The following is a 26,531-nucleotide window of genomic DNA, read 5'->3' on the forward strand; positions in this document are numbered from 1 at the left end:
GGAACAGAATCCCACGGTCTGAGCTGCAGGCAGAGCAAGTGACAGAGTTAGAGCCTTCCTGCGAGCCGCAGCTGAATGTCTCCTTCCTGAATTGGCTAGGGTCTTGGTTTGCAGTTTGCCACTCTTATTCTTGCTACTAAGTCACATGGGAGAGTTGTGAATGGTGCAACAAGTGCACAAACCGACATCTTGCTAACATGTTCATAAGATGTGTTTTGAGGAGAGGGAAACAAAAAAGGATTGTGAGTCACCCCCACAGCCTGCAGTCCCTGCAACATGGGGTCCAGCAGGTTTCTGTCCTCGCTGAAAGTACAGATTACAAGTAGGTGAACAGGATGGTGAACAGAAAACCTGCAACCACATCCAGATTGCTGAATCAGAATAAAGAACCATTCACAGCCACTACATATTTTTGTGAATCCTGAACTCCAGCAGCCCGTGCTAATGTGCTGTGCCTGGCTGCGCCAACAGCCGGTTGAATTAGAGAAGGATTAACTGGGGGGAAGAAAAGTGAATGTGACACACAGCAAGCCCTGATCTTTTCTGTGTTGCTGCTATTGAAAAAATAAACCCCAGTACTCTGTGACTACACAAGACATCCACTGAAGCTATCAAGTCTAGTATGTAATTGTTTTCTAAATGAATGAAAAGGGGGTTGCAGGTGGCAGAGCATTTTTTCTCTTCCTCCAGACAAATCTCTCACCTTAAAATGCATTTTGGCAGGCAGAATACATGTAATGACTTCTTTGATACATCTTTGCAATAGCTAGATGTGCACAATGAAGTGTTTTGATATTTTTATTCCCCCTCCCTCTTACTTCCAGGAAATTTTGGAACACTGCAGTCTTTAATTCTGCTTCAGGGAGATTTTAGAACTCATGCTAAGTATCTGAGGGATGTGGTAACTTTTCCCCTCCTGCAGAAGGCTGAGGCAGAATAAGGGCAAGGCAGTTCCCTAATTTTCAATTAGAGGGAAAAATTGCAGCAGTTATTCCTGAGAGCAACAGAGCTCAATTTCTTGTTCAGAGAGAGGTGACTTTTAGAGAAGACAACTTCTAGGCTGGGATTTAAATGTAGGATCATTTTTCTGTTTGGGTTTAACAGTGATACACCAGCATAAAAAACACATTGCTACAAGGCAGCCTGTCTAACTGAGATAGCTGCCTACAGCTGCCGTTTACAGTCGGGCCCGAGATCTGGGCTGGGGTTTGGCAAGGCACTTTCTTAAACCAAACTGAGAAAAGTCAGATGGTGTTATTCACATGAGAAGAACTATTTCTTATGAAATAGTTTTGGTTTCGGAATAGTTTTGGAACATCTTCAACCATGCTGCCTGTGTATTGCTTTGATTTAAGAGAGATGGGATGCTGAAACTCCACTATTTCTTCCTCATGAACCAGTTCTGCTGAGAATTTTGTTTTGGATTATTTTACTCTGAAAACCATGTGTAATAAGATATCTGTGGACTAAATCAGGAAGTTTGGCTCAGAATAGCCTCAGTTTATCATGTTGTCCACATAATCGCATTTTCTTTGCCTTTCTTGTGCTCCTTGAACTTTTTTAAAATGGCAGTTGGATTGTATGAGAGCTGTCTGGTGCTTCTAGTTGTTACTAAAAGGCATATTTTCTTCTTGGTATTCTTGTGCTACCAGTGAGATGGGGATGTTTCTGTGCAAACACACCTTTTTACTGTTTGCTTGTCATGCAGAAGGTTGAGGAGAGCAAGGTGAGGTAACAGTCCCAGAAAGGCTAAAGTGAAGAATGTTATATTGTTAATAATTTCTGAAAACACTTAATCCAAATTACAGTCAAATGCAATTGAAAATGTGCACAACATTGAAAACAGACAAGGCAGGAATAAATGGTTATAAATTACACAAGTGAACAAACGGTATGTGAGTAAGCTGTGCTTAATCCATTTATACCCAAACAAAATGTTAAAAGTTTTCCTCTGTTCCCAGCTGACGTGCTCTGTGTTCTCTCCTGATGCCTATCTGGTTTGGAGCTCTCCTAGCAGGCACTGCAGATGGCATTCAGCAGAGGGAATTCCCTCCTGCAGGGGCATGCGAGGACACCTCTGTATATCCCCTTTCTGAAGTCCTCTGGGTGGCCTGGGCATACTTACTCCTCCCTTTCCCAAAATGTCTTTACTTCTGATATATTGATGAAGTGATTGATAATGAGCATTATCTTGGTTTCTTGAAAACGTGGGTGCTGTTGTACTGGCTGGTAGGTTCTGCTGTGTCATTTCTCTGCGAGTCATTGCTCACACCAAATTTTCCTACTAAGGCTGACCAGAAAGAGAGCCAAATTCTTTCCAGCTTTACGTGAAGCTTGTAGGTGTTGTCACTACAGGCATAATATTTATCCTTTCTGTTAATACATTTCAGTCTTTATGCAGATTATTTTTCAGGGCATCCTTAATTTTTCTACCCAGGCAGTCATTAAAAATATACACATGTATGTTTCAACAGCTCTGTGGAGGTTGGCTTGACTGATAGGTCCCAGCACCTCCTTCCTCTCTAAATAGAAGGCATAGAACTCATTAAAAAATGTCAGAAAGATTAACTTTTCCCTCATTTCTTTCCTTCAAATTAGATACACTGGAGAAGCGATATCGTTATGTGGGTCAGGAAGAACTTAATTTACTGTAGAAGAGCAGTATTTCAGAGTTGAGTGTCTCTGCGAGGTGCTGAGAAGGGAGTGCAGCCTGACTAAAGTAGCTGAGGTCTTCCATTAAAATTCTTCAGAAAATCGCCTGACTCTTAATCAGGCTGGCAAGAAGTCTTGCATCTTCCCAGAAGACATCCTTTGAACTCCTCCTGGCTCATTCTGGTCTTTAGGAAACTAATTCAGCTTTGCACTCCTCTGCTGGTCTCTACAGCAGCAGAGAAGGCCAACTGCAGGCAAAGGAGCAGAAAACTTTGTGCGAATTGTACTGTCCTCAGGGCATTGATCTTAAATGCCAGCCAGCTTCATTAAACGGGTGCAGGAAGAAATACCTGATCTAAGAGCTTTCAGCAGCTCTCACCTGCTTTTTATTTCTCTTTGATCAAGGTATTAATGGCAGAGGAGGCTGAGAATGGGAACTGGAAAGAAAACGTACTGAGAATACAGGTCTGACTTTTGTGGACTGACAAGTCCACAAGATATAGATGATGAGCATGTGGTAAGAATCAGGATCCAGCCGGTGAAGCAGCAGCTAGCTGGACACATGGACCAGCTGTGTATCTTCCATCACAGCCATTTGAGTGCTGAACAAAAGGCAGGCAGAGAATCTCCCAAGCCAGATGAGGAAATGACAAATTCTTTTCTAATTATTACTGTCCTCTTGAGATCACCTGAGACGGGGCAATAGCCTGTGAGGGGTTTTTAGAGCTTCCCTTTTTTCCTCCTTCCTCCTCACTAGCAGTGTTGCTGTGTAGTACATTGTAAGGTGACAGTGATAAATAAAAGTTACCATTCTGGAGGTCAGGCCATTGGCAGCTCTCCTTGGTATGGCCACAGTTCTTCCAAGTGACCCAGCAAAGACAGAGGCAACCAGAAAACTGTAATAACCTCATGAAAGATGATTTCATTGTGATTTGTGGCTTTCAGACAACTTCAGGAGAAGATGTTCGTGACTTTGCCAAGGTACTAAAAAACAAATTTCGAACAAAAAGATACTTTGCTAAGCACCCACGAATGGGCTACCTGCCTGTGCAAACTGTCTTGGAGGGAGACAACATGGAAACGTGAGTAGTTCTAAAGTGTCTAAGCAATTAATTTGGTATGCTCTTTGAGGTCTCCAGCTGGTGCCAACTCCCTTCACTTCCTAAATGCATAAAGCCTCTCTCTTTATGTCTTTCATTTCTGTTAACCTTGGCTGGCAGGAAAACACAAGCTGGAATTCCAATTGCCATTGTCTTTATCTGGTTTAACCTGTCCTTATACAGGCACTTCAGTTAGTAAAAGAGAAATACTTAACCATCATACTGACACCCATATAAACTTCCAAGTTTGATATGGCAGTTTGGAGACTAATGATCTGTTCATTAAAATTTTATTTTCTTCCAAATGGGTATCTTTCTGTGGTTTTATTTTCTTAATTAGGCCACTGTGTTTGCAAGCTTACCATCTTATTTCTTCTTTTCTCACCCTATAAATTTAATCTTATTAAATGGCTTTGATGTCTTTATGGGGAAGAAAAAAGAGCAATAATGATGTACATGGAGAAATCGATGAGTTAACCCAGTTGCCTTTTTTTTTTTTAGTAAGTTTAATTGTTAAATGGCAATTGCATGCAGCTTGTTCTCTCTCTCTTTTTCTCTTTTTTTTATTTTATATTTCTGTTTTTTTCTCAGCATTTTGGTTGGCTGCTCTTCACAGTCATTCATGTTGATCTCTTGAGTTTCTGTTTTTTAGTTGTTGTGATTTTTTTAATTTTTTTTTTTAATATTTCTGTAATTATTTTGCTGCTGAGTTTCTTCTGCCTCTCTCTTCACCTCCTCATTTTTTGTCTTGCAGTCCTGTTACTCTGATCAACTTCTGGCCAGTAGATTCTGCGTGAGTACTTTTGCTGAAGTGTGCTGCTGCTGCTACTGCTGCTGCGTTCCCTCACTATTTTTTTTGTTTGTTTCTTTGTTTAGTTTCACATAAGTTCATTTCCTTCTTTCTTTATGGTTATTTTCTTTGGTGCACTCTCTGAAGGAATGTTTTGATCCCAAATGAGTAGAATGGGATAAATCCAGGATTTCCCAGCAATCATGGATTGTGTACTGTATACTCTTTCTGGAGTATGTATTTTCATCGAATTAACAGGAATTTTGGTGCAATCCTACTAATGCTTATGACAATTTGTTATTTAAAAGCCTGTGTTTCCGAGTATGTGTTGATCCCTCTGAATGTATACTAAATGCTTTTTGAAAGGTAGAAATTGAACTTGATGGATTTAATTCAGTTTCAGGAATGACATTGTTTTGTAGATAAAGCTATAATTTGTTTTTCTGGACAACCATGCACACTTGCAGACTACTGTACCCCAGTTAATCCAAGGCTCACTGTATATTTTATTATTTTTTTTAGATACAGTAAGATTTGTGAAGGCAGGTTGAAATGGGGAAATGTTTACTGTATTTTTATCAGAAGCTACAAAGCAGGATTTTTCAGCTATGCTGAATGAAAAGATTTTCATTCTTGCACAATTCCTGCACGTACATTGTCTTACTGTTGTAGTAACAACATAAACTAAAGATATGTATACTTAGCACTGTGTCATTTGCTACTACTAGTGTTATATGGATGATTTTAGAACAATGTTAAATAAGAATTATTTTTAATTCATACATTCATAACTAATGAGAAACTAAAAAATAGAATTTTATATATTTCTATTTGGTGAAATGTATATGGCTTGCACCTTCACTGAATTTTTGGTAGAATAAACAATAGTGAAACATATACATTGGAATACTGATTTATAATTTTCATTTGGAGCACAAACCACTGGGAGGTCAAGTTAAGTGCTCTACCTCTAGGAGATTTAAGCAACCAAGAAACACATCTAGTACTGCAAAACTCAGTTTCACCCACAGAAAATGCCAAAAGGCTGAGGCCTGACTGAAACAGAGAGGCTTTGAACCTTAGGATGCACTTGCATTTATAAATGCATCTGGGGATGACTGCAGCATACTATATATTTAACTGCGGGTCTAGATTCCTTACCCTTTAGAACACTTGCAGCGTTTAAAGTAACATTTAAAGAAAGCTTGGATAATACGGAATGCCATTGCTGTGTCTGACGTAACATGAAATTAAGCTGCCAATAACATGCTTAATTCTGGGTACTTAGAGTAATAACATCATGCTGTGCCCACACCCATAGCTTCACACCACAGGTTTGATGTTGTGTATGACAGGGATTTCAGCTCTCGTGTAATACTTAAGAAAACTTGAGATGAGGAGCAGGATTTGTATGGAGGGGTTGCACCTATTATCAGATGAACTTTGGTGCCTTTCTGAGCACAGTCCTTCTGTCTGGTCTGGCAAGAAAGGAGAAAATTAAAAAATGAACAGTGGGTGGAAAGACTTGTTCTCCATTTTGTTCTGCTGACTTTGTTCCTTTCCTTCATGCTGGACCCCTGGCTTACAACACAAGCTACTGAGCTGTGCAGGTTTAAAGCTCAGGTGCAGGGGTGGTTCCAGATTCATCAGTCAGACCTTTTATTCAGGGTTATTCACACATTTTGTGAGAATTTGTCTTTTTACTTGGAACGTGGGCTGTCAGTGACACAAATACAGTTTACTTGGTTCTACACTTTAAGGAAACATCAACTGAAATGCTGAACAGCAAGAGAAATGCCTTTGTCCTGCCAGCCAGGTCTCTGGTGCTGCAGGGAACTGCAGAAGGTGGTATTTGCCACTCAGTCAGCACTTGACTGGAATTTCCCAGGCTGATTCTGCAGACCCCAGCTTGAGCAACACATCTGTGGAGCCTTTGTAAAAGGGGTGGTTATCTTGGCTAAATATTGGCTCCCTTTCTCAGCCTTCCTGATGATTCTGCAAACTGATTAGGTGGGCTGAGTGTGTGTACTCAGAAAGAAAGGATAGTGAGCTCTGGCACGGGTGGTCATCTAACAGTCGTTCTCAAGCTTGCTCAGAGCTCAGGCAAAACCCAAAGACTGCAGTGCTTCTCAACTGGTTTTAAGCAAACTTTTAAAAAGCTGTTTGAGGTAGATCTCCATTGCAGTATGTTCTGAAGTGGAGACAAACCTGGAAATGTAGCCTCATCCTCTGCCTGCATTTGATGGAGAGATAGAATCAGCTTCAACAAGTTACACAACAGTGTGTTATCTTTAAAAGACACGTATATTACACACCTTGTTCACTTCTGAATTTGAAGCTTAGTTTCAAGGCAGCACGTATGAGATCATGCAGTCAGGCCTGTCTTTTGCTACCAAAAGGGACATCCCTTCATTGCGCAATTTGTCCCAGCCAGGTGCTGTCCTTCCCTTCACACTGGTACAAGTACCTGTGCAATCCCAGATTAAGAGGGACTAGGAGAATGATCCCGCTATGAACTAAAGCTACTTTTAACACAGATTTCCTGATCTATGCAAAGTATTAGCAGAAACATTTGTGTGTGCACTGAAACCAAGACCTCTTCCTTCATTGGTGTTACTGGTTTAGACCAGCTTAACATCTACTGTAGGTCAAACAAATAAAAAATAAGGATAGCATCAGTGTATCAGAAAAATGTTGGTAACTTGCTCTGTATCCACTTCTCTAGATGAATTGCAGCCTTTCCCCCTCCCTTCCCTTCAGCGTAGATGTTCTTACACAAAATAGGATATGAAGTTGCAGAGAAGCAGTTGCCCATCCACATGAATGGAGTGTTTATCCTCTGCTGTGCTGTGGTAATGATTGAACATGTGATGGGTAAAAGTACAGTTGGAAGCCAAACTTTGTTTCAGACAAAATGAGACGTGGGATACTTAGCCTGTAATATCTTAAAGAAAAAAACTACTTTTCTGTGAGAAGAGACATTAATGATGATGAATTTTGTGTACCTATCCTATGAATTCAAAAGGTTCCTAATTTTCTAGAACCCTTTGCAGACTGATTAGAAAACTGGAAGATGACCAGTCTAGTAGATTTACTGCAGGATTAACAAATTCCTAACACAGGAGCATTATGAAGCACAAGATTATTACAATTCTGATTTATAACCAGTAAATAAAAAACTTACCTGCTCTTGCAATGCAGTGTGGTCCCCATTGGGCAGATCCAGCCCGAAACACAGTATCTGAAAATTTTAAATGGAAGGGAAGTCCTTCCTCAGTCAGGATTTCCACAAGGAGTGTCAGCAAAGATAGAATAAAGACAAATTGAAATTTAGCAACTCTATGAGATTGCCATACAGTTTGGGAAGATGCATCATTTTTTGTTACTCCAGCATCTTCTGATACATGTAGGTTGGCAACATCCCACATGTCAGCAAAAGGTGCTCTCTGAACTGCATAGGCAACATAATTCAATGGTGATGTTTTCTGGAGTTGAGGCTGTATGAAACAATACTCTGATTGATAAGAAAAGTCCCATGAATTTTTGTTCATCAACAAAAAGTGAAGATCTCTTACCATCTGATTTGTCAGGCAGAAAACCCAAAACAGTTGACAGAGTCTTGCTCTATAACACACTGATCGACGGTTCAGACTGCAACTTGGGAAAGATGCCAGGCAAAATCATTTATGTCTGCAGTGTGTTATTAAAGGCTCATTTCAGACTTTTTATGTTTCTTGTATTTATTTATAGTTGCTCGTGTAGTAGTCCTTCAAGGCTCTTTGAAGTGGGATGTGCTGGAGGCAGGCACTGAGCAGGGCGGGAGGCAGCAGAGCGGCTCCCAGCAGGGCCTTCACAGCCGGTGCAAGGCTGCCTGTGAAACAGAAACACCAGTGGGAGGGGCAGGTGTGAAGGGAAAACTGGGGTGAAAGCTCTTCCTTAGATCCGTTGGGAAAGGTTTCTTCAGGGATTGCTGGAAGAAGAGTCGTTGCAACAGATGGATTGCAAAATGGTCAAAATCCCTGGTGTGGTACCACAAAACATTGTACCAATGGCTTGAAGAGGCACACGCAGCGCCTGGAGTTGTAACTTGCTGTTTATCAAACATAACATCAGCACAAGGCGTAGAGATGTGAGGATATAGGCATAGCTAAGTGTCTTTTTACTTTTAAGGGGGTATTGTTTGTGATTAATCAGTGTTTTCTGCGTTATAGGCCTGCCTCGTCCCCTCAGCTTTCACATGATGATACTCATTCACGCATTGAACATTATGCTAGCAGGTATGAGATCAGCTGGACATGAGGCAAATCTTTCTCTAAGCAATCATTAAAAAATATTAATAAATCCCAAAGGCTAGCTGCTACCTGAGCACTTCTTAAAGAAACATAGGATTTGGGGTTTTGCTTTCCAGGCTCTGGGATGCATCATCTGTGGTTGCTACTAACCAGCCTGTCAACTAACTTGCATGCCAGAGCACCTCTGTGGTCAGAAGTGGCCTTTAGGTCCTGTGGGGTCTTCGTTAAGCTGTGCATTCAGGTTACCAACTTCATAGTGAACCTGTTGTGATAGGGCAAGGGGTAATGGCTTTGGACTGAAAGAGAGGAGATTCAGACTAGACGTAAGGATGAAATTTTTTACGGTGAGGGTAGTGAAACACTGGAACGGGTTGCCCAGAGAGGTGGTAGATGCCCCATCCCTGGAAACATTCAAGGTCACGTTGGATGGGGCATTGAGCAACTTGATCCAGTTGCAGATGTGCCTGCTTACTGCAGGTGTGTTGGATTAGATGACCCTTAAAGGTCCCTTCCAACGCAAAGCATTCTATGATTCTACATAAAGTTTTGGTTTTTATTTTGGACCCTGGTGTAAACATAATAATCAGAAGAGCAACAAGCTCCAAACTCCATGTGAATCTTGACTGCTATTTTAATGTTAAGTAATTCACTGTGTGGAGTAACACAAACAGGATTTTTCCTTGATTTGGAGGATTAAAATAGTGGTATATTGCTACTTTAGTTCACTTGTCTGCTTTCATATGGCTCTTAAGAATCAAAAAGTGGGCTAATTGCACAAATATGAAAATGTTTTTCCACCAGGCGAGCAAATTTTTGAGGGTTGAGGTAATGAAAAATAGTTAGTCCAACCTCCTCCTTCCTGATCGCTTGATCAGGAGAGGTATTTCTGAATTATGTCAGATGTTCAGGAGAGGCTGCATTGAAAAGCAGGGAGAAATTACTAACCATTACAGTTCTGATGATGACATTGCCAGGTACAAAGCAATTTGTGTAATCCCCTGGCATTTTAAAGCCTTTCTTTGATTTTGGAATTAATTAATCATGAGGAGTGGTATATAACCTCAGAGAAAGGGTTGAAAACTTAGAAGTGAGTTTAGCCAGGTTTTCACAGCAAATAAACAATCCTTTGCGATAGCTTATTGCAAAACTTTTTGGTAATCAACAGTGAGTGTAAATTGATTTGAGCTTCAAATTCTCTTAAGTCATCAGAAACATCACGCTCTTTAATTCTTTCAGGAATGTTAAAGCAAATAAAGTTTCTGGAAAACATAATTGATTTTAATGAGTCTTGTTTATTTTTCCACAGGCTAGCAGAAATGGAGAACACCAATGGTTCATATCTAAATGACAGTATTTCACCTAATGAGAGCATGTAAGTAGGCTGCTTTAATATTTTTGACATGAGTTTTCTTGTGAAGTTTAATAACTTGTAATGAAGTTCTGTGGTGCTGAGTTTGCCTGGCCGTGTACCACTTCTGCTTCAATTTAATGATGAACTAATGTTCTTTCAGTATATTGTAGTGTCTGGATTTATGGCTTGTAGCTTAATAACAAATTTATGCAACGGATGATAGACACCTTCAAAATTACGATTACTAATTTCTTCCAAAAGTGATGGTTTATTCAGCAAATAGTTTCCATATTACTTGGAAAAAGAGCTCAGACAAGATGATCCTTCTTCTATCACTGATAGCACTTCTCTCAGTGCTGCAAGCTTAATCATGGCTAAACTGCTGTAAGCTAGAAAATGTTGTGGGCAGTGTCATTCCAAAGGTTAGAGGGGCGAAACAGAAACCTTTGGTCTACAAATACCTGAAATACCTTGCAAGTGTAAGCTGGAGAGACTCATCCTCACCATGAAGTGTTAGAAGTAGTAAACTTTTAAGTTGGACAGATCACTGACAGGCATTCATTATACTACTTTAAATGTAAAGTCTTAATTAATGTTGGTTTTAAAAAATTATTCAATCTACTGTCACACTGAGACCTTTTTGTGATTTTCTGACACAATAATATATCTTTCCTCTCATGATTTTCTTGATGTTGTTTATTCTCTGAAGGAAAGGACATAGAACTAGAAAATTAATTGTAATGTTTCAGAAAAAAAGGATAGAAGCCCCCAAGTAACTGTTGTGCCTGAAAATTTGGTCTTAGTTAATTAACTATGTAGGAAAAGCCATAGCACAGATTCTAAATAAATCAAATATGAAAAAAAATCATATGCCGACTTTTCTAAATGTTTTTTCTGTTCTGCATAATCTCATACTTTCCTAGTTTAAGGAGTGGATTTTTTTTTTTAAATTCAGACAGAATCTATTTCTATTAAATTTGTAGCATTTCTGTAAAGCAGAGTACTCCAGCCAGTTTTCATTCACTTAAACTGAGATTCCAAATCATTAGTATTTGATAAGGTTGGTTGTGAGCCTGTGAGATGTTCTTGGATAGCAATAAAGCTGTTTCATTGTTTTGAAATAGTTTCTCTTTTGATCTGGTAGTATTGTTACCTACCAACTATGAAAGAAAGCCCCCAAATTTTAATATATTGGTTCAAAAGGGAGAAAGTTAAAGTGACACCTCAAAAATAATGTGTACACAACGTCAATATAGTTTCAAGCAGTTAATGAAAACTCTTGTTTCCAACCTGTATGTCAATCTTGTATTGTTATGGGTAGTAGTAATGCTATTGTGTATGGAATTGCCTGTAATATGTCAGTGTCCTTAGTCACAAAGTCATATGTAAGCAGCATCTTTTGTTTTACACATTGATATTACTGCTTAACTCATTCTTTAGCTAATTAGAAGTTGTATTAATAAGATTCAGTTAATATTAACCACTGACTATCCAGTTTCTTCCTCAGTCTGTACTATTAATATGAGAATAGAGCTGTACATTCTGAATTTTGGAAAAAATATGCTCCATATACAAATCGCAGCAAAATAAAAGCTTACCATGAATTAAGGGTTTTGGATTATCGGGTTTATATTTACAGTTGGAGCATTAGATGGAGACGGGGAAGGAGGGAAATAAAGAGGTAATGTGTATATATACCACAAAACATTGTGATATGAGGTGTCATTACATTTATGTATACAAAATATGTGCAGGCTGAAAATCATACAAAAAAGAGTATGTCTTTCAAAGTTACATTATACTGCAGTGCTTATATCACTTTTTCACTGTTAATTAACTTAAGATGCATAAGGATATTTATAAATGCAGAACAGTTGTTTGAAGGAAACTTCATAGCTGAAGTGTTTAATGAAAAGTATAAATTTAGGAACTGGCAAGACTTCAGGATTTTGGATGCCTGTTGTGAAGAATTAATATTTCCCTTTTATGAACTGATGTTAATGTGCTCTACACTGCATTAGCACTCCTGCAGTCTATAAAATGGCATCATTAACATTTTCAGGAACAAAATGGAAACAAGGGAAATTCTAATTTTTGAACAGCAATAGCTATTAAATATGCCTGTTAAATTCTGGATTACAAATGTAACAGAAAAAAAAAGGAGACTGAATTATTTTTTAGAAGTAAGTACTACCAGAAAAACAAGATTCCCAACAGCGCTGTAATTTTTTTCTGTCCTTGACTTGTGGTGTCAAGAGGAATCTTTCATGGTTTCTCAAGTTACTGCTGATGTTATCTATATAGCTTAGGGCCTGGATGCATCTCCTTAGCACCTAAAACACCCATGTAATTCTGGGAGATGGTCAAGGGCTTTGTAATTGGATTTGCTTTTCACTTCCAGAGATGTTTCTGCTTCAAATGCCAGACAGCTTTGGGGGCTACAGGAATAGAGGAAGAGATCATATGTATTAAATAGAATATATTTGTATTCTGATATTGTACATCATTTGTAATTTACATAAGAAAAAACCCTACCTTTTTAGAAAAGATTAAAAAAAATCTTTTTATTTTACCTCATCTACAATTTTATAGAGAAAAATAGATACATAGAGGATACCTTTATTACATAAGAGGAGTTTGTAGGTGTAAAAATAAAGGCCTTTCCAATACTTGAATGATCCTTCAACAACACAGATCAGGTCTTTTTACTTAAGCAAATTCCTAACTGAAGTTAGGCAAAAGAAGTAAGCTGAGGTTGGTGGCTGCGGCAAAACTTGGCGTTAAATAGCTGAGAAGTAGAGAAGAGAGGTGGACTCTGCAGCGAAGGGGAGTTGCCGGAGACTAAATGAAACAGTTCAGCAGATTTTGCTTTATGTTACATTGCTCTGCTCTTTGTTACAAATGGTTCAACGAATCTCTTGGCAAGAAGCTAGAGATCAGGAGTGAATCATCTCCTCATACCCACTGTGAAGTTAAAAATGAGGAAGGGGACAGCCTGTCTTATGCTCCTCTGTTTTCCAGTGATGATGAACACTTGTTAATCCAGCACTACTGCCAAAGTCTGAACCAGGAGTCCCCCCTGAGCCAGCCACGAAGCCCTGCCCAGATCCTAATTTCTCTGGAGAGTGAGGAAAGAGGAGAACTGGAGAGAATCCTTGCGGACCTGGAGGAGGAAAACAGGTTGGTAACGCCGCTGGCTGCTGCAGCCCTTGGGTAAATGCTGCAGGGGATTTCTCTCTGCAGGAGATGAGGCTGACATCCTGTCATCACAGACTCATTCCCACTTCCAGAGTGATGATGAGTCAGCACTGTTTCTTTCACAAAACCTCCAAAACGGCAAGCTTCAAAGACATGCATATTATCTAATACTCATGGTGCCACCTGTGACAAGCTCTGCTAGATGTCTTTCATAATATTTCTTTCTGTTCTACTGTTTCCTTTATTTCTATGATGGTAATGAGCTTCATACCAGTGTTACTTTATTTTGCCATTAAGAGAGGGAAGGACGTGCATATTTCTGTATCCCTTCCTGGAAAAGACAGGCAGAGTTTCTAGGAAAGGCAGGCTTTTCTCAGAAGGTTGGTCATTAGGATACCTAAGGTTCTGAAATTATCTCAGTTCATTTGAAGTAAGGAATCTGTGAAATAATTGTACTGTATGGTTAGGTGGATTTCACTTTGATAGCATTTTTGGGGATAAAATGAGTTACAAAGCTGCATTTTCATCTGAAAAATGAGTACTTTCATAATGATTAAAAGGTGGGTCATCTTTTCTTTCATATTTCAAGTTGCTTGTTGCCATTTCTTTAGCCTTTTGATGCCAATTATCTTTTACCACTTCTAATTTCAAGTTTAATTGAAGTTATAAAATCATAGAATGGTTTGTGTTCAAAGGGACCTTAAAGATCATCTATTTCCAACCCCCCTGCCATGGTCAGGGATGCCTTCCACTAGACCAGGTTGCTCAAAGTCCCATACAGCCTGGCCTTAACACTTCCAGTGACAGGGCATCTACAACCTCTCTGGGCAGCCTGTTCTGGTGGCTCACCACTCTCACAGAAAGAAAAGTTATATTCATGAATCTTAAATAACTTTAATAAAGTTTATCATCATTAATCACAAACAAACAAAACCACATAACTGTCTGGGTTCTTGCAGCATGACAACATTGCAGTCCTCTTTCTATGGTATTCTGGAGTCTTGGGCCATCAGCATAGAAACTGGCAGATCTTGAGCCAGGCAGATTTGTAATTGCAACCATGAACTACCAAAATCAGACTGTAAGAGAGAAATCATTTTGATCCACAAAAAAAATTCCTTTTCTGTTTGCCCTCTCTATCTTCACCTTTTATGGTACATTCTCTTGGCATTTTCATGCAATTTTCTCTTACTTCTTTTAGAGCGAGGTACTTTTGTTTACATTGAGGGTTTAGTGCAGTGACCTCAGGCATGTCAAGAAAATAATGCAAGTGTTGACAGTGTCATAGATCTTCTCTGCATGCATAAGTCTTTTTTTGGATGGTACTAATCAATTACAGTGGTTCCATCACGCACTTTTTATCAGGAGGATTTGGGTGAACATGGAGTATCAGTAAGTGTAAAGAGTGAGGAAAGTGTATCCAACAGAAAGCTGTAGTGAACAGAGCTCTCCCCCACAGAACAGCAGTGAGATTTTGTTTGGAACAAACCCCAGACTGCTGAAAAAAGCCATCATATTCTGTGTACAGGGCTTCTGTATTTAAGAAATATTGTGTAACTACTACCATGCAGATAGTAAAATAGGTTTGTTTTCAGAGGAGGGGCATTACTTTTCTAAACAGCACTAAAAAAAAAGGAAAAAAAAATGCTTTTCTGTCTGTACAGAAAATAAGCTGCCCACCATAAAGGAGGATGACTTAAAGCAGCCTTGTTTTACGTCAAAAATGTGGTATATGAACATGAGTATAACCTCGAGTTAGACAGCTAAACAGGTTAAACAATTTTGGTTTGGGGTATATTCCTTAAACTTCAGCATGAGCTTTATTTAATGTAACAACTACTAATGAGATATAGGATGATAAAAGATCTCTGACAGGAATTACACCTTAAAACTACCTGGTTTGAAATTTTCCAGTCCTGGATTAAACAAGAGCTATAGACTATAAGCTTGATTATAGCTATTTTTTTTTTCTCATTTTTACTGTTAGAGGCTCAGTTAGGGACAGAATGCCACCACAAGCAGCCTTGCCTCTCTTGGATGCTCCAGGTCTCAGTGCAGCAGAGACAAAGAAGTCTGTTTCTGTAGGGCAGCGTGGAGGTCACACTGCTGTGATTTTCATTGATTATGACAAAATCATGACTTTTGTCTCTGCAAACTGCTATAAATAACCTGTACTTAAATGTGAGGTGGATGCTCAAAAATGAACAAGTTCTTGTTGTCCTGATAGCTTGTTGCAGCCAAATAACTATGATTTTATGGGGGAAACACTGATTCCTGTTTAGAAAAATGTCAGACAGATTCAGTCAGGAGTCATTCATATAACTTGCCTATCCTTGAAAAACAGTCTTGATCCTTTAGATTTCTATTTTCTAGTCTTTCTCCTCCTTTGAGTGTGTGCAGACCTTTTTTTTGGCTGTTGCCAAAGGGAATCACCAACCTGAGACCTAATTTCTTGTGTGGACCCAGTTCCAGTGGGTGAATTCATATTCCTTCCTTCCCATGCTGATCCTAAATATGCCCTCTGAGTACATGTTTTTTATTGCCACAGCATGAAGACTCAATGAATCTGTTGTCTGGAAATGAGCTGAACATGATGCAGATCACATTGTGACTGCCTGGTCCTCAGCCCGGCCTTAAAGCACCTCAATTGTTTCACCCCCACTGTAAATACCTCAGGTCTTGTTGCCAGACGTGTCTCCCTTGCCTGAGCTGAGCTGGACGTGATGCTTCTGCCTGGGAGAACAAGTGGCTGGGCAGCTAGTCCTGTTAGATGAGCAAACATGCTTTCCTGCCTGTGTTGACACAGCTTTTGTTGCCTACACTTCTGATGATTTTTGACAATGAAGATTTAGCTCTCTGCTGTACCTTGAATTATTTCAGTTAGAGTCAGCACATGCAGTCACTTCTCAGCAACTCTTGGGAAAGCTGCATCAAGTACCAATAAGAAGCAATGCTGTGGTATTCCAGACACTTCATTGTCACTTCTTTTTTGCTGCTGCTTTCCAGTTTCCTGCTTTTTAAAAAAGCCCTTCTCTTTTTTGCTTCATGTTTTGACTTCTGAATTCTGACCTCCGTTTGGTTTTCAGCTGCAGTTTCTGGTCTCCAGATATTTCCATCTTGACTTGTTACTTAAATGAAAAAGCGTCTTGGAAATTGTAATTCTGAGGCTTTGCTTTTGGACAGTTTGAAAAGATCTGTTGCTTATTTTGAATTCTTCTGAAATGTATTATCCAACTTATGAACTAGCCTAGCTGTGACACAGTTCTGACTGGGTTTTTTTTTCAGTTCTGAGGGGTTCTTGTTAGATATTCATTATTTATCTGCTAGCATTTTGAGACCTCGGTGCTTTTGTGGCTTGCAAATATGACTTCCTTAAATAATTTAGCACTGAAATTTGCTATTAAATAATTTATGTTTGCTAAAATGTGAGCATTTTAGAGAATATTTTCAATCAGTGAAAATGTTTTATTTGAGCATTAGGCTTTCATGCTCAATTTTTCATCATACAGAATATTGTGATAAGACCATTTCTTATGTATTCAACAGACATAAAGTCATCTTGCTATGGAAGGCACTATTGTTATATTGCAATATAAGAGAAAAACTCAATTAGAAAATGGACCCAAAACCATTTTGAAACTTCCTTAAAAGTTAATATGTTCCAGAAACAGACAGATTTTTGGTGTCCATGTGAATCCATACATTACATAGGTCCTACTGTAGGATGGATTATACTGGCTGGGGTGTGCCCTACTAGCATTAAATAGAAAGCATACAGTTTTGCAGTGACAGAGACTCAGAACTTTTTGCAAAGAATTAAAATACTTTCCTGCTATTTTAATGAATCAAGAAAGTTAATGTTTCCTAATATTTTAATTGAATCAAGATCACTGACACGCTTCTATAGAAGAGAGACCTTTCACGTTATCTTATTCTCCTCCCAGCTGTACTACGACAAGAACTCAGTAACTGAGGTCTCCATCCGGAGCTATTTGCCTTTATTTTGCTTTCCTGGCGTGCCGTGGGAGCGGGTGGGCTGGGTGCTACTGGAGACACACTGACACCCCGAATCTCAAAGCTGCCCTGTTTCCGTACAGCTACAGCCTTCCTTCAAATCTGAACACTGATGAATGGCCTCCTCAAATAAGTTCCTTCTGTGTAGCTGCCAATAGTGAGAAAGTGATCCATTTCTAAATGTGCTGTGGCTCCTTTTGGTATTTATTTTGGCATTGAGGAAGGGGAGCTAGATCCTGTGAGTGTGGAGCATCATGAGTAAACACTGGCACTCTAGTGAGGGGAAGGGGTAGGTAGTTCAGTCAGCTTTGTCCCTTTCTTCAGACCACTAATTTTCTGTAAGGAGATGAAAAATAACACAAATTCACAAATTCTCAGTTGCCTCTGAGAGCACTACTCAGCAAATGGGGTCCACTAGGATTTCAGTCACCAGGCAATTAATGCTGCCTGTGATAGATGAGATTAATAGCTCACGAGCTCTTTACTGCACAGCTCTTTACACCTGCATAAATCAAGGTTACATTGTGTGCTTCCTCTGTTATTTTTCTTCATGAATGCTTCAAAGAGATGCAAGCATTGTAAACAGAATATATGGAATATATGAAGGTTTTCTTTGAATATTTCTCTTACTGGAGAAGAATATATGTTCCCAGTGATCAGAAGATGCCGCAGCTTTGTTAGTTTATGACGCCCAGATGTAAAAGTCACCCAGCCTGAGCTGTGGTGGAGGGAGACTATGTTTCCTAGTACTGCCCGAGCTTGCTCCATTGAATTCATTTAAAGAGGATTATGCTTTTATCTCCTCTTTCTCTAATGTCTCATGCTGAACATGTCAGAGATTGCCTTTCCTCAGGACACTGAGGGCTGTGGGCAGTGGCTTTGGATGCCTGGCCTGCAGCAGCAGTCAGCAGATCACTTTTTCACCACACAGCTTGAAACTATTCCAGAGGTAGGAATAAGAGCCCATTTTTCTCTCCTCGGATATTCTTACAGCAGGTTTCAAATTCTTTCTTTTTTTTTTTATTTTTCAGCTTTGTCTCCGTGTTAATACAGATCATTATTCCTGTATGTTTAGATCTCTGTTATTATGACATTGTTGATAACCTGCACTCCGCATCACTTCTACAGCTCTGAGGGCAGTGCTATGATGAGTCTCAGTTCCCTGGGCTAAGGACTGTGTAGCTGGAAAACTCAGTGACACAGGTGCTCTGGGCAAACTCATATGCATCCTTCAAAATGACATTCCTTTGTTCCAACAATATTACTGTATTTAATTACAGAACTCACGAATTCAGATATATCTCTGCTTGGATAATATGCAGTATCCCTTACATTATTTTTTTTTTTTCTGTAGGCTTTCAGAAGAGTATTTAACTATTTTGTATCAGACATGAAGGCATTTTTATCTGAATTATTCTGGTCCTCACATAGTTATGGAGGGACTTCTATATTGATAGTTGAAGTGATAATTGTAGGTTTATTTGTAATAAGGCACCTTATTGTTGAAAGTATGACCAAGTGCATTTATTTAGTTCCCCCTAGGGTGATATTTTATCTTACAGTTTACAGCACTTCAAACTTTTGAGTCTGCTATTTGTAGAGCATTGCGTGTATCATACAGCTGGGAAATTCCTCATGGAGTAGCGATAGCCACTATCTACAGACTTTGTGAAAAACAAGCTTAATGAACAATCCTGTATAAACTTCAGTCCGTAATAAGGCTGTGTGAGATAATGTTGTCATACTCCTTCCTGTTTGGTTTTTTATTAATCATTCACAGGTTCACTCAGCCAGAAGTACCAGAAGCCATGTAGAAGGCAAGACCTAGTATAGCTCTTCTTTCTTTTTTTCCAGTTAATTTTGATGGACTTGAAATTGTCTATTTCATTTTTAAAAAAAATTCTTTTGAGAAAAATACTCTCCATAGTCTTCCCTTTTTGTGTGGGTTTTAGAGAAAGAAATCTTGAATTTTGGAACAAATGGAAGTTAAGAATGATCAACCCATTTTGTAACCTTTTAAAACTTCTGCAGAGGAGAGATCGTGTAAGTCAGACATCCCTTAGGGATCATGTTCTGGGCGGGTGCCACAGTCCCAGGTTAGGATGGGTCAGTGCAGCTGCTGAGGGGCACAAGGACGTTTGAAGAACAGTCAGTAGCCTGTCTTTGTCCTTGGCATTGCTTGCTTATCCATGTGAAATGATGCATGCTGCTTTAGTGCTTGTTCTGGTCACAGTAATGTACCTCTAGAAGTGTTTCAGAGCTTAATAAAGTTTATTGGGAGGTTTCTGAGGTGCTATTAAGCCTCCAGACAGAACTGTCAGTGTGTATTGTGGTTTGCAGGCAGAACTGGCAAAAAGTGCCTGTTCTCACAACCTCAAACAAAAGCGAGTTGGAAAAAAATAAAATCTGGGTCACTGCTTGTGATGAGTAAGCAGTTGCAAGAGCGTTGAGCCATTTTTCCCTGCTCTGGGAGGCTGCGAAGGAACATCATAGAAACAAAAACCCAGTGAAGTTTATTAGGCTTCCCTTGCCTGTAAAGTTTCTGTTACAAGTTACTATTTTTTTCATTTTTGGACTGTGGTATCCCTAACAAAGTCTCAGTTTCTTACTTTCTGTGCTCTTCCTGCTTGGAAGATTTTTTTTTTTTCATGTGAACCACTGTAGATGCTATTAATCTATGGAGAGTGTTTTGCTAGAGTAGACTGGAGTTTTTCAAAACAAAAGAACAAGCTTAGCAGTGCTTTAAAGTTACAGTAGAGTGCAGCTCTCTAGACAAGGCAGTCCAAACGAAGACAGAAATTACAGGCCGAAAAGTTACTGCAGTGCTGTGTAAAGGATTGGTGCATTCACCTGTTTTTTCCTCATCTTAGGGTATTAGTTGTAGAGCAAGGCTGGAACTGCTGTTGCAAATAGGAAGGGCGGAGAGGGATGTGACCTGACTGACAGTGGCAGAGCTGCAAATGAACTCTTTGAGTTCTGTGTTTTGCTCTGACTTTTTGCATGGCTGCCTTTCTGTTGCAGCTTTCTCGTCTGTGAAATAGGTAGGCCAGCCAGGTGGTGTCCGCTTTGGTTAGTGCTTGTGAAGTTCTCATTTAGCACTAATTACTCCTCGAGTGTATTCGTGCATGGAAGCAAACAGGCTGTCCTGCCTCTGCTGAGAAGGATAAAATGCAGGAAGCCAAGAGAGGGCTGAGACCAGGACAGGCCGTACCCAGGCTTCAGGAGGGTGTCTGGAGCCCAGCCAGCCATCTGCATCCCGTGCCCTGGGAGGGAGTCAATTCTGAATTCTGGTGATGCAGAGAGCCTTGGGGCAATGCTTGTGTCACAGTCCCTATAGCACCAGCTCTGTGAAAGCCTGCAAGGTGTAAGCCTACCACCGTGGATTCAGCAGAATGAGAGGCAGGTGTTGGGGGTGAGCCCCTGCTCCCGGCAGTGGCACACGTCACACCACGTGGAAAGAGGTGCCTTCTCACTGCCCTGTGCAGAGGACAGCCTGCACTGGCTTATTTGGCCTCATAAAGGTTTTACCTCCTTGTTACTTCTCCACAGAAACTTGCAAGCAGAGTACGACCGTTTGAAGCAACAGCATGACCACAAAGGACTGTCTCCACTGCCGTCCCCACCGGAGATGATGGCAGTTTCTCCACAAAGCCCCCGGGACGCTGAGCTCATTGCAGAAGCCAAGCTGCTTCGACAGCACAAGGGCCGCCTGGAGGCCAGGATGCAGATTCTGGAGGATCACAACAAACAGCTGGAGTCACAGCTGCACAGGCTGAGGCAGCTGCTGGAGCAGGTGGGTCCTCAGGCCTTTGTTCTAGGTCTCGCTAGAGCCATCTTCTAAACAGGGTATGAAGTGTTATCAGTAATGACAGCAGACCAAGAAATCCTATCTGTAGAGACGAGTCGGTGAAAAATACCAAATTGTTCTACAGGCTGCAAGTGAGAAGGAAAATGGTGTTTCAAGGTTCTTATTCAGTCTTCCTTGTCTTATTCAGAATTCAAATCCATTGTTTGCATGGGTATGTTTACTTAAAAACAGAGATAAAATTGTGTGTATTCGTGGAAAAAATAAAATATACAGAGATACCAAGATTTGTACAACTCTACTGCGCTATTAATAACAGCCTCTTCTTTTTTTCTTCAATTTTCAGCCGCAGGCAGATGCCAAGGTAAACGGTACAACACTGTCATCTCCTTCTACCTCTTTGCAGAGGTCAGACAGCAGCCAGCCAATGCTTCTTCGTGTAGTTGGCAGCCAGACTTCAGAAACCATGGGTAAGACAACAAAGTTCAGATTGTCATAAAAAGTAATTCTAGTTCTTACTTTCCAGGAAAAAAAAATATCCATGAAGACAGAAAATATTCTTCTCTCCTGCTAAGTTCAAATGAGAATGAAGTAGACATTTGCAGTGGTCTTTGTTGCCATCTGGCTGTGTGCATCTTCGTCATGGTTCAGGCTTCTGCTTTTGGTCATGATGCCCACTGTCACATGGGTATTTTGGCATTAAACAGAAAGCTTGGCCAGGGCTTGACTTCTCAATACAAGTAGCAATAAGCAACTATTTTATTCAAATGGACCTTCAGCTGTTAAACATTATATGACTGAATTAACTGTGCATAGTATTAATTATGGCCAAGAGATTAAGTGTATGATTAATCATCCCCATGTTAACTGGTGTGATCTTATTTTTAATATGGCATGGCTCAACCAGTAGGATTGAGCTGTCACTCACAGGCAGTGTTCATCTAGGGTCTTTTCTAAATATCGCATCAGCTGTGATAATAAACATCATATGAGTTGTGGAGTAAGGTTAAGTAATATCATCCTGTAGCTAGAGGCTATTATTATTATTATTTTGGTGCTTTTAGTAACTGCTCTGTGTCATTTTCCTAATTTCCTAGCTGTTATATAATTAGTAAGTATTTATTACCAAGTAGTAAGGATTTTCTGCTAGTAAAGAAGCAATCAACTGTTGCAGCATCTTTAAGCAAATGTGCTTAAATTAATTCAAGATAATATTTGGAGTTAATACACAGAAATCTGTTTAGTGTATATTATAGAGAGGCTTATGGGGGAGAGTGATACGGTTAAGTGAAAGCTTTTCTCCTTGCTGTGGTTAGTGAAAGAGTAGATGACAGTGAGAAATTGAATGGGAGGGAACAGTCTGCTGTCTGAACTGCCATCGTGGTGGGAGATGCAGCTTGTTTGTGGGCTTTTTCTTCCATGCTGAGTACAGGCAGTAAGGTCAGCCTGTGCAAGTATCAAGCAAGATGGTTTCTGTACACCCTACAACAACAAAAAAAAAAAACTTCCTTTAGGAATCCTTAAATTAAATCCTGAGGATGAGAACACAGTCACAGGTAACAGCAGGTTTGTTTGGATCTTTCTTTAACTGTATTACTAGTCAGTAAATATTTTGCTATGTATGGCATACACACAGTAGACAAAATGTACTGGTGGAGAAATTTCCATTGGCTTTCTGAAGAAATGTGAATTTCATCACATTAAATATGTTAATTAAAATACACAAGAAAAGAAAGGAAAACAGTGGTTCCCAGCCATCTTATTAAAATTCTTGTCATTTCGTATTTTATCCTTTAGTGGGACAAAATACAATAATGTACTACTTTTCTTCATATAAAATTATTCCCATTTAACTTGTAAGACTGGAATTAATTCATTAACACACATACAATCATATAAACTGATAAAACTTTTTTAAAACAAATATTTAGACATGTCTCAGGTTTTTTTTGTTTGATTGAGCCAATATGTGGAAGGACATTAAGATGTTGAACTGTTATCAGTGTGATCATGTTGAGGCTCAGCAAAGCAACAGGGTTGGCAGCATGGGGTGGAGCTTATAAAAAGAATTACTAACCGAGGTAACAAACCACAACTAATGCAGTTTGTTGAGTCTCCTGTCACTTCAGAAAGCTTTGCTTGCTAGCCTGAAGAGTTCTCTGAAGCACAACTTAAAGTGTTCTTGAATCGTGAAGGGAACGAGAGAGTGGTGTTGTAGATAATGCTCCCATGCAGCAAGCACGTGCCCAGAAATGAGTGAGTCATAATTTTCAAGAAAATATGGAGGAACTCATGGTCTTTCAGGCAATGAGGTAATGTAGTGGTAGCTTTTATGTATTTTTCTTTTTGAAAGGAGACCATAGTTTTTTATTTTGAATGTAGAGCCACTGCACTTCTCTGTCGCTCTGCTTTCTCAAGCAGAGATCACTGTAAGATGTTTTCCATTACCAGTGTTGTCCAGCATTTGGTAAAAGCAGCAACTCTCTCAGATCCTAAATTACAAATAGAAGAGCTCATCCCTTGATAGCCTGAAATACACTTGGGCAAATGGAAAGGTTCCGCTTTTCTTCTCAGAGTCCTAATGGGAGAGTCCTAAAAGTCTTTAGCCCTTCTCCACCAGTAGTACAGCAGCAGAGGAGGTTCTCTGAGGCATATTAGCTAAGAGGCTGTTGCTGAATTTTAATTAATTCAGGTGCCACCAGAATATTTGAGACCCGTTCAGCTCCCCAAGCCTTTTGTAGAAACACAAATGAAGAAGACTGTTTTGGGTAAAGAGAGGTAACTGAGATCTGAGGGTGTCTACTTCTGTCGAGTTGCTTAGCCAACGTCTGATTTTGTCATTTACAAGGAAATGCTCAGAAAAATCATCCAAATGAGAAAAAAAAAATGCATTTTAAATAAAAGATAAGGCAGTCTTGAGAGTCAATACATTCCAGTGCTTACCAGGACGTTTGGAAATCAGTACCTTTTCCTGAGTTCTTCTTGGCCAGGACAGCAGAACCGCTGCTCTCTTCTTCTGATCTTTAGGGCCAGGTGGCTTTCTGTAGGCATGGTGATAAGGTCCTCAGCCAGGGGAGAAGCAGCAAGATCTCACTCTGGGTTTTCACTCTGGGTCCTAAGGCACCTCTGTCACTGCAGTGCTTGACGCAAAACTAATTTAAGGTGTGAATTCATTTGTGTGAGCCCAGCCCCAGTCAAATGCTGGGCAAACTCCAGGCAGACTCAGCAGCTATTTTCAGACTGTTCATAGAATAAAAGAAGCAGATAAGATGACCGTCACTTAAATTAATTAAGTGCTTCTTGCAGACACTTTACCCCACTTCTTCCGAGGAGAGGGAAGAGTGACTCTTGGTCAGTAGTAACTCTTGTGAAACTCAAAGCCCTAAGGTGAGGCCAAGAGTCAGACTAATTTTTCCTATTGGAAATATATGGAGTCCTGAAGTGTTTCTTTAGCATCTCTTTTAGTAGCCTTTCCACTAATGTGGAGCACCTCAATATTTAAAGAATGTAAATGCCAACAGAAAAACAGGCAGTTTATTACTGGAGTGGGGCAAGACATTAGAATAAAGGATCATTAAGACATTTTCAAAATAGATGTACCTCTCATGGTTACTACAGCAGGCAAAATTGCTTTTGTGTTTTAATAGGGATAAAAGAAATCTGGTGAAAAAGGAGAATCTCAATCAAAGTATATCCTTTAGGTGTATTCTTTTTTCAGATGCTTGAATTGAAGTCTAGGGTCTACAGTAAAATCAACATGTGGATCTTAGTTATCTGAAACCATGACCAAAAAAACCCCTAGTGAATATAAATTGTATTGAATTTCCCATTAAGCTGCTGCCCTATAATCAGGTTATAGAAATTATTCAGTGGGAAAAATGTATTTTGCTTTATTAAACTGCTGCTAAACCCTTTTACGGTACAATTGAATGTTCTTAGAGCACAAATCTGATGCAATTAAACTGTCAGAAATATTAATACTGATACAGATGAGAATCTGGGTTTCTACTGATTTACGCAGCTAGGCAAAGCAGTGCTAACATGAATCCAGCACTGCTAGAAGGCTGCTCAATAGCAGCACTCACAACAGCAATTTCTTTTTCCATTAATGGAAGAAAAGAAGCTGAAACAACGCGTGTCATTTACGGAACTAAATGTTCTTAGCAGGCATTTTACCCCACTTCTGTTACGAGAGTAGATTATTTCTTAAATCCCTTTTTACGAATTAAAGTCAATGTTAATTGTGTAAAATTCTTTGTTTAATTTCACTTAGATCTTTAAAAGAAGGAGAAACATAATAGTCAACAAAATTCGCCTTTAAAATTTTGACTATACACTAAGCATAAAATGTGTTTCTGTGAACAGCCTTAGCTTCCTGAAGGACACATGCAACAGCAGGCAGTCAGCAAATAGTTTTATAGTGGCTCTCATGCAGTGGGTTTGCTTTCCAGGCGAGGATGAGCTGCTCAGCCCTCCCCAGGACACAAGCACAGGTCTGGAGGAAGTGATGGAGCAGCTGAACAACTCCTTCCCCAGCTCCAGAGGTGAGCGCTGCTGCCCGCGGAGGGGAGGGGAAAAAGATAAAAGTGCTTTTCTCTTCCTTGATTTTTTCAGGGGGTTGTGGTTTGGATTCAGTCTTTTTGCTGCTCTTTGTTTTCATTTTAACAATAGCTGTAGAGAAACGTGTTTTATTTAGAGTGGAAAAGCAGCCTGCTCCTCCTTTACCTTAAAACTACCTCCACACGTAACTACATGAATGAATACCTCTCTGAGTCTTTTTTTCCTGAGCATTTTCTTCTCTGCCCTTTTGCCATGTTCCTTTTCTCACAGCTTCTCTCCTTTTCAGTCAGTCCCCTTGCTGATTTATTTTTAATACATCTTAGTACATTTTTCTTCTGTCCTTACTTTTTTCAAATAAGAATCTGCTTGGAAATAATATTAAAGTTTTAAGTCAAAGTTCTCGACCTTGTAGCACGTGGGTCGAGAGTGATAGAGGAAGAAGAAGTGGGCTGCTTGTTTGTGCAGCCTGGGCTGCACTTGTCCATACAGCCACCATATTTCTTCCAGTGCTTCCATGTTCCTCATTCCTGTTGTTTGCTAAAGATAAGCATGTGTATTACTGGGATTTATTTGTTCAACCTTTTTTTTCATTTAAGAAGGTCTTTTCTGAGTTCAGGGAAAGTACTCTGCTGCCAAGAAAAATGGCTTAGATTTCTAGCAGGAAATGGGAAGTTTGGGATATTACCTGTTGCTGTGAAAGAAGGCTCAGACATATACCTCTTGGCAAAAGCCTGTGTTTATCGACAGACTGTTAAGTGTGTTTCAGCAG

General features: G+C 39.7%; 1 protein-coding gene across 1 annotated transcript in view; it reads left to right on the forward strand.

Annotated features, from left to right (window-relative positions):
- The window catches only part of LOC103773476 (dystrophin-like), a 72,603-nt gene that overhangs the window by 33,569 nt on the left and 12,503 nt on the right, over window positions 1–26,531 (forward strand). The window contains exons 8-15 of the mRNA XM_008940848.1: window positions 3,598–3,734; window positions 4,507–4,545; window positions 8,754–8,819; window positions 10,141–10,206; window positions 13,207–13,365; window positions 20,947–21,190; window positions 21,549–21,672; window positions 25,654–25,746. Coding sequence (XP_008939096.1) covers window positions 3,598–3,734; window positions 4,507–4,545; window positions 8,754–8,819; window positions 10,141–10,206; window positions 13,207–13,365; window positions 20,947–21,190; window positions 21,549–21,672; window positions 25,654–25,746 — 928 coding nt within the window. The remainder of the gene's footprint in view (window positions 1–3,597; window positions 3,735–4,506; window positions 4,546–8,753; window positions 8,820–10,140; window positions 10,207–13,206; window positions 13,366–20,946; window positions 21,191–21,548; window positions 21,673–25,653; window positions 25,747–26,531) is intronic.

Source organism: Merops nubicus, unplaced genomic scaffold (genome assembly GCF_000691845.1).
Source record: "Merops nubicus isolate BGI_N331 unplaced genomic scaffold, ASM69184v1 scaffold7850, whole genome shotgun sequence".
Classification (NCBI taxonomy): Eukaryota; Metazoa; Chordata; class Aves; order Coraciiformes; family Meropidae; genus Merops; species Merops nubicus.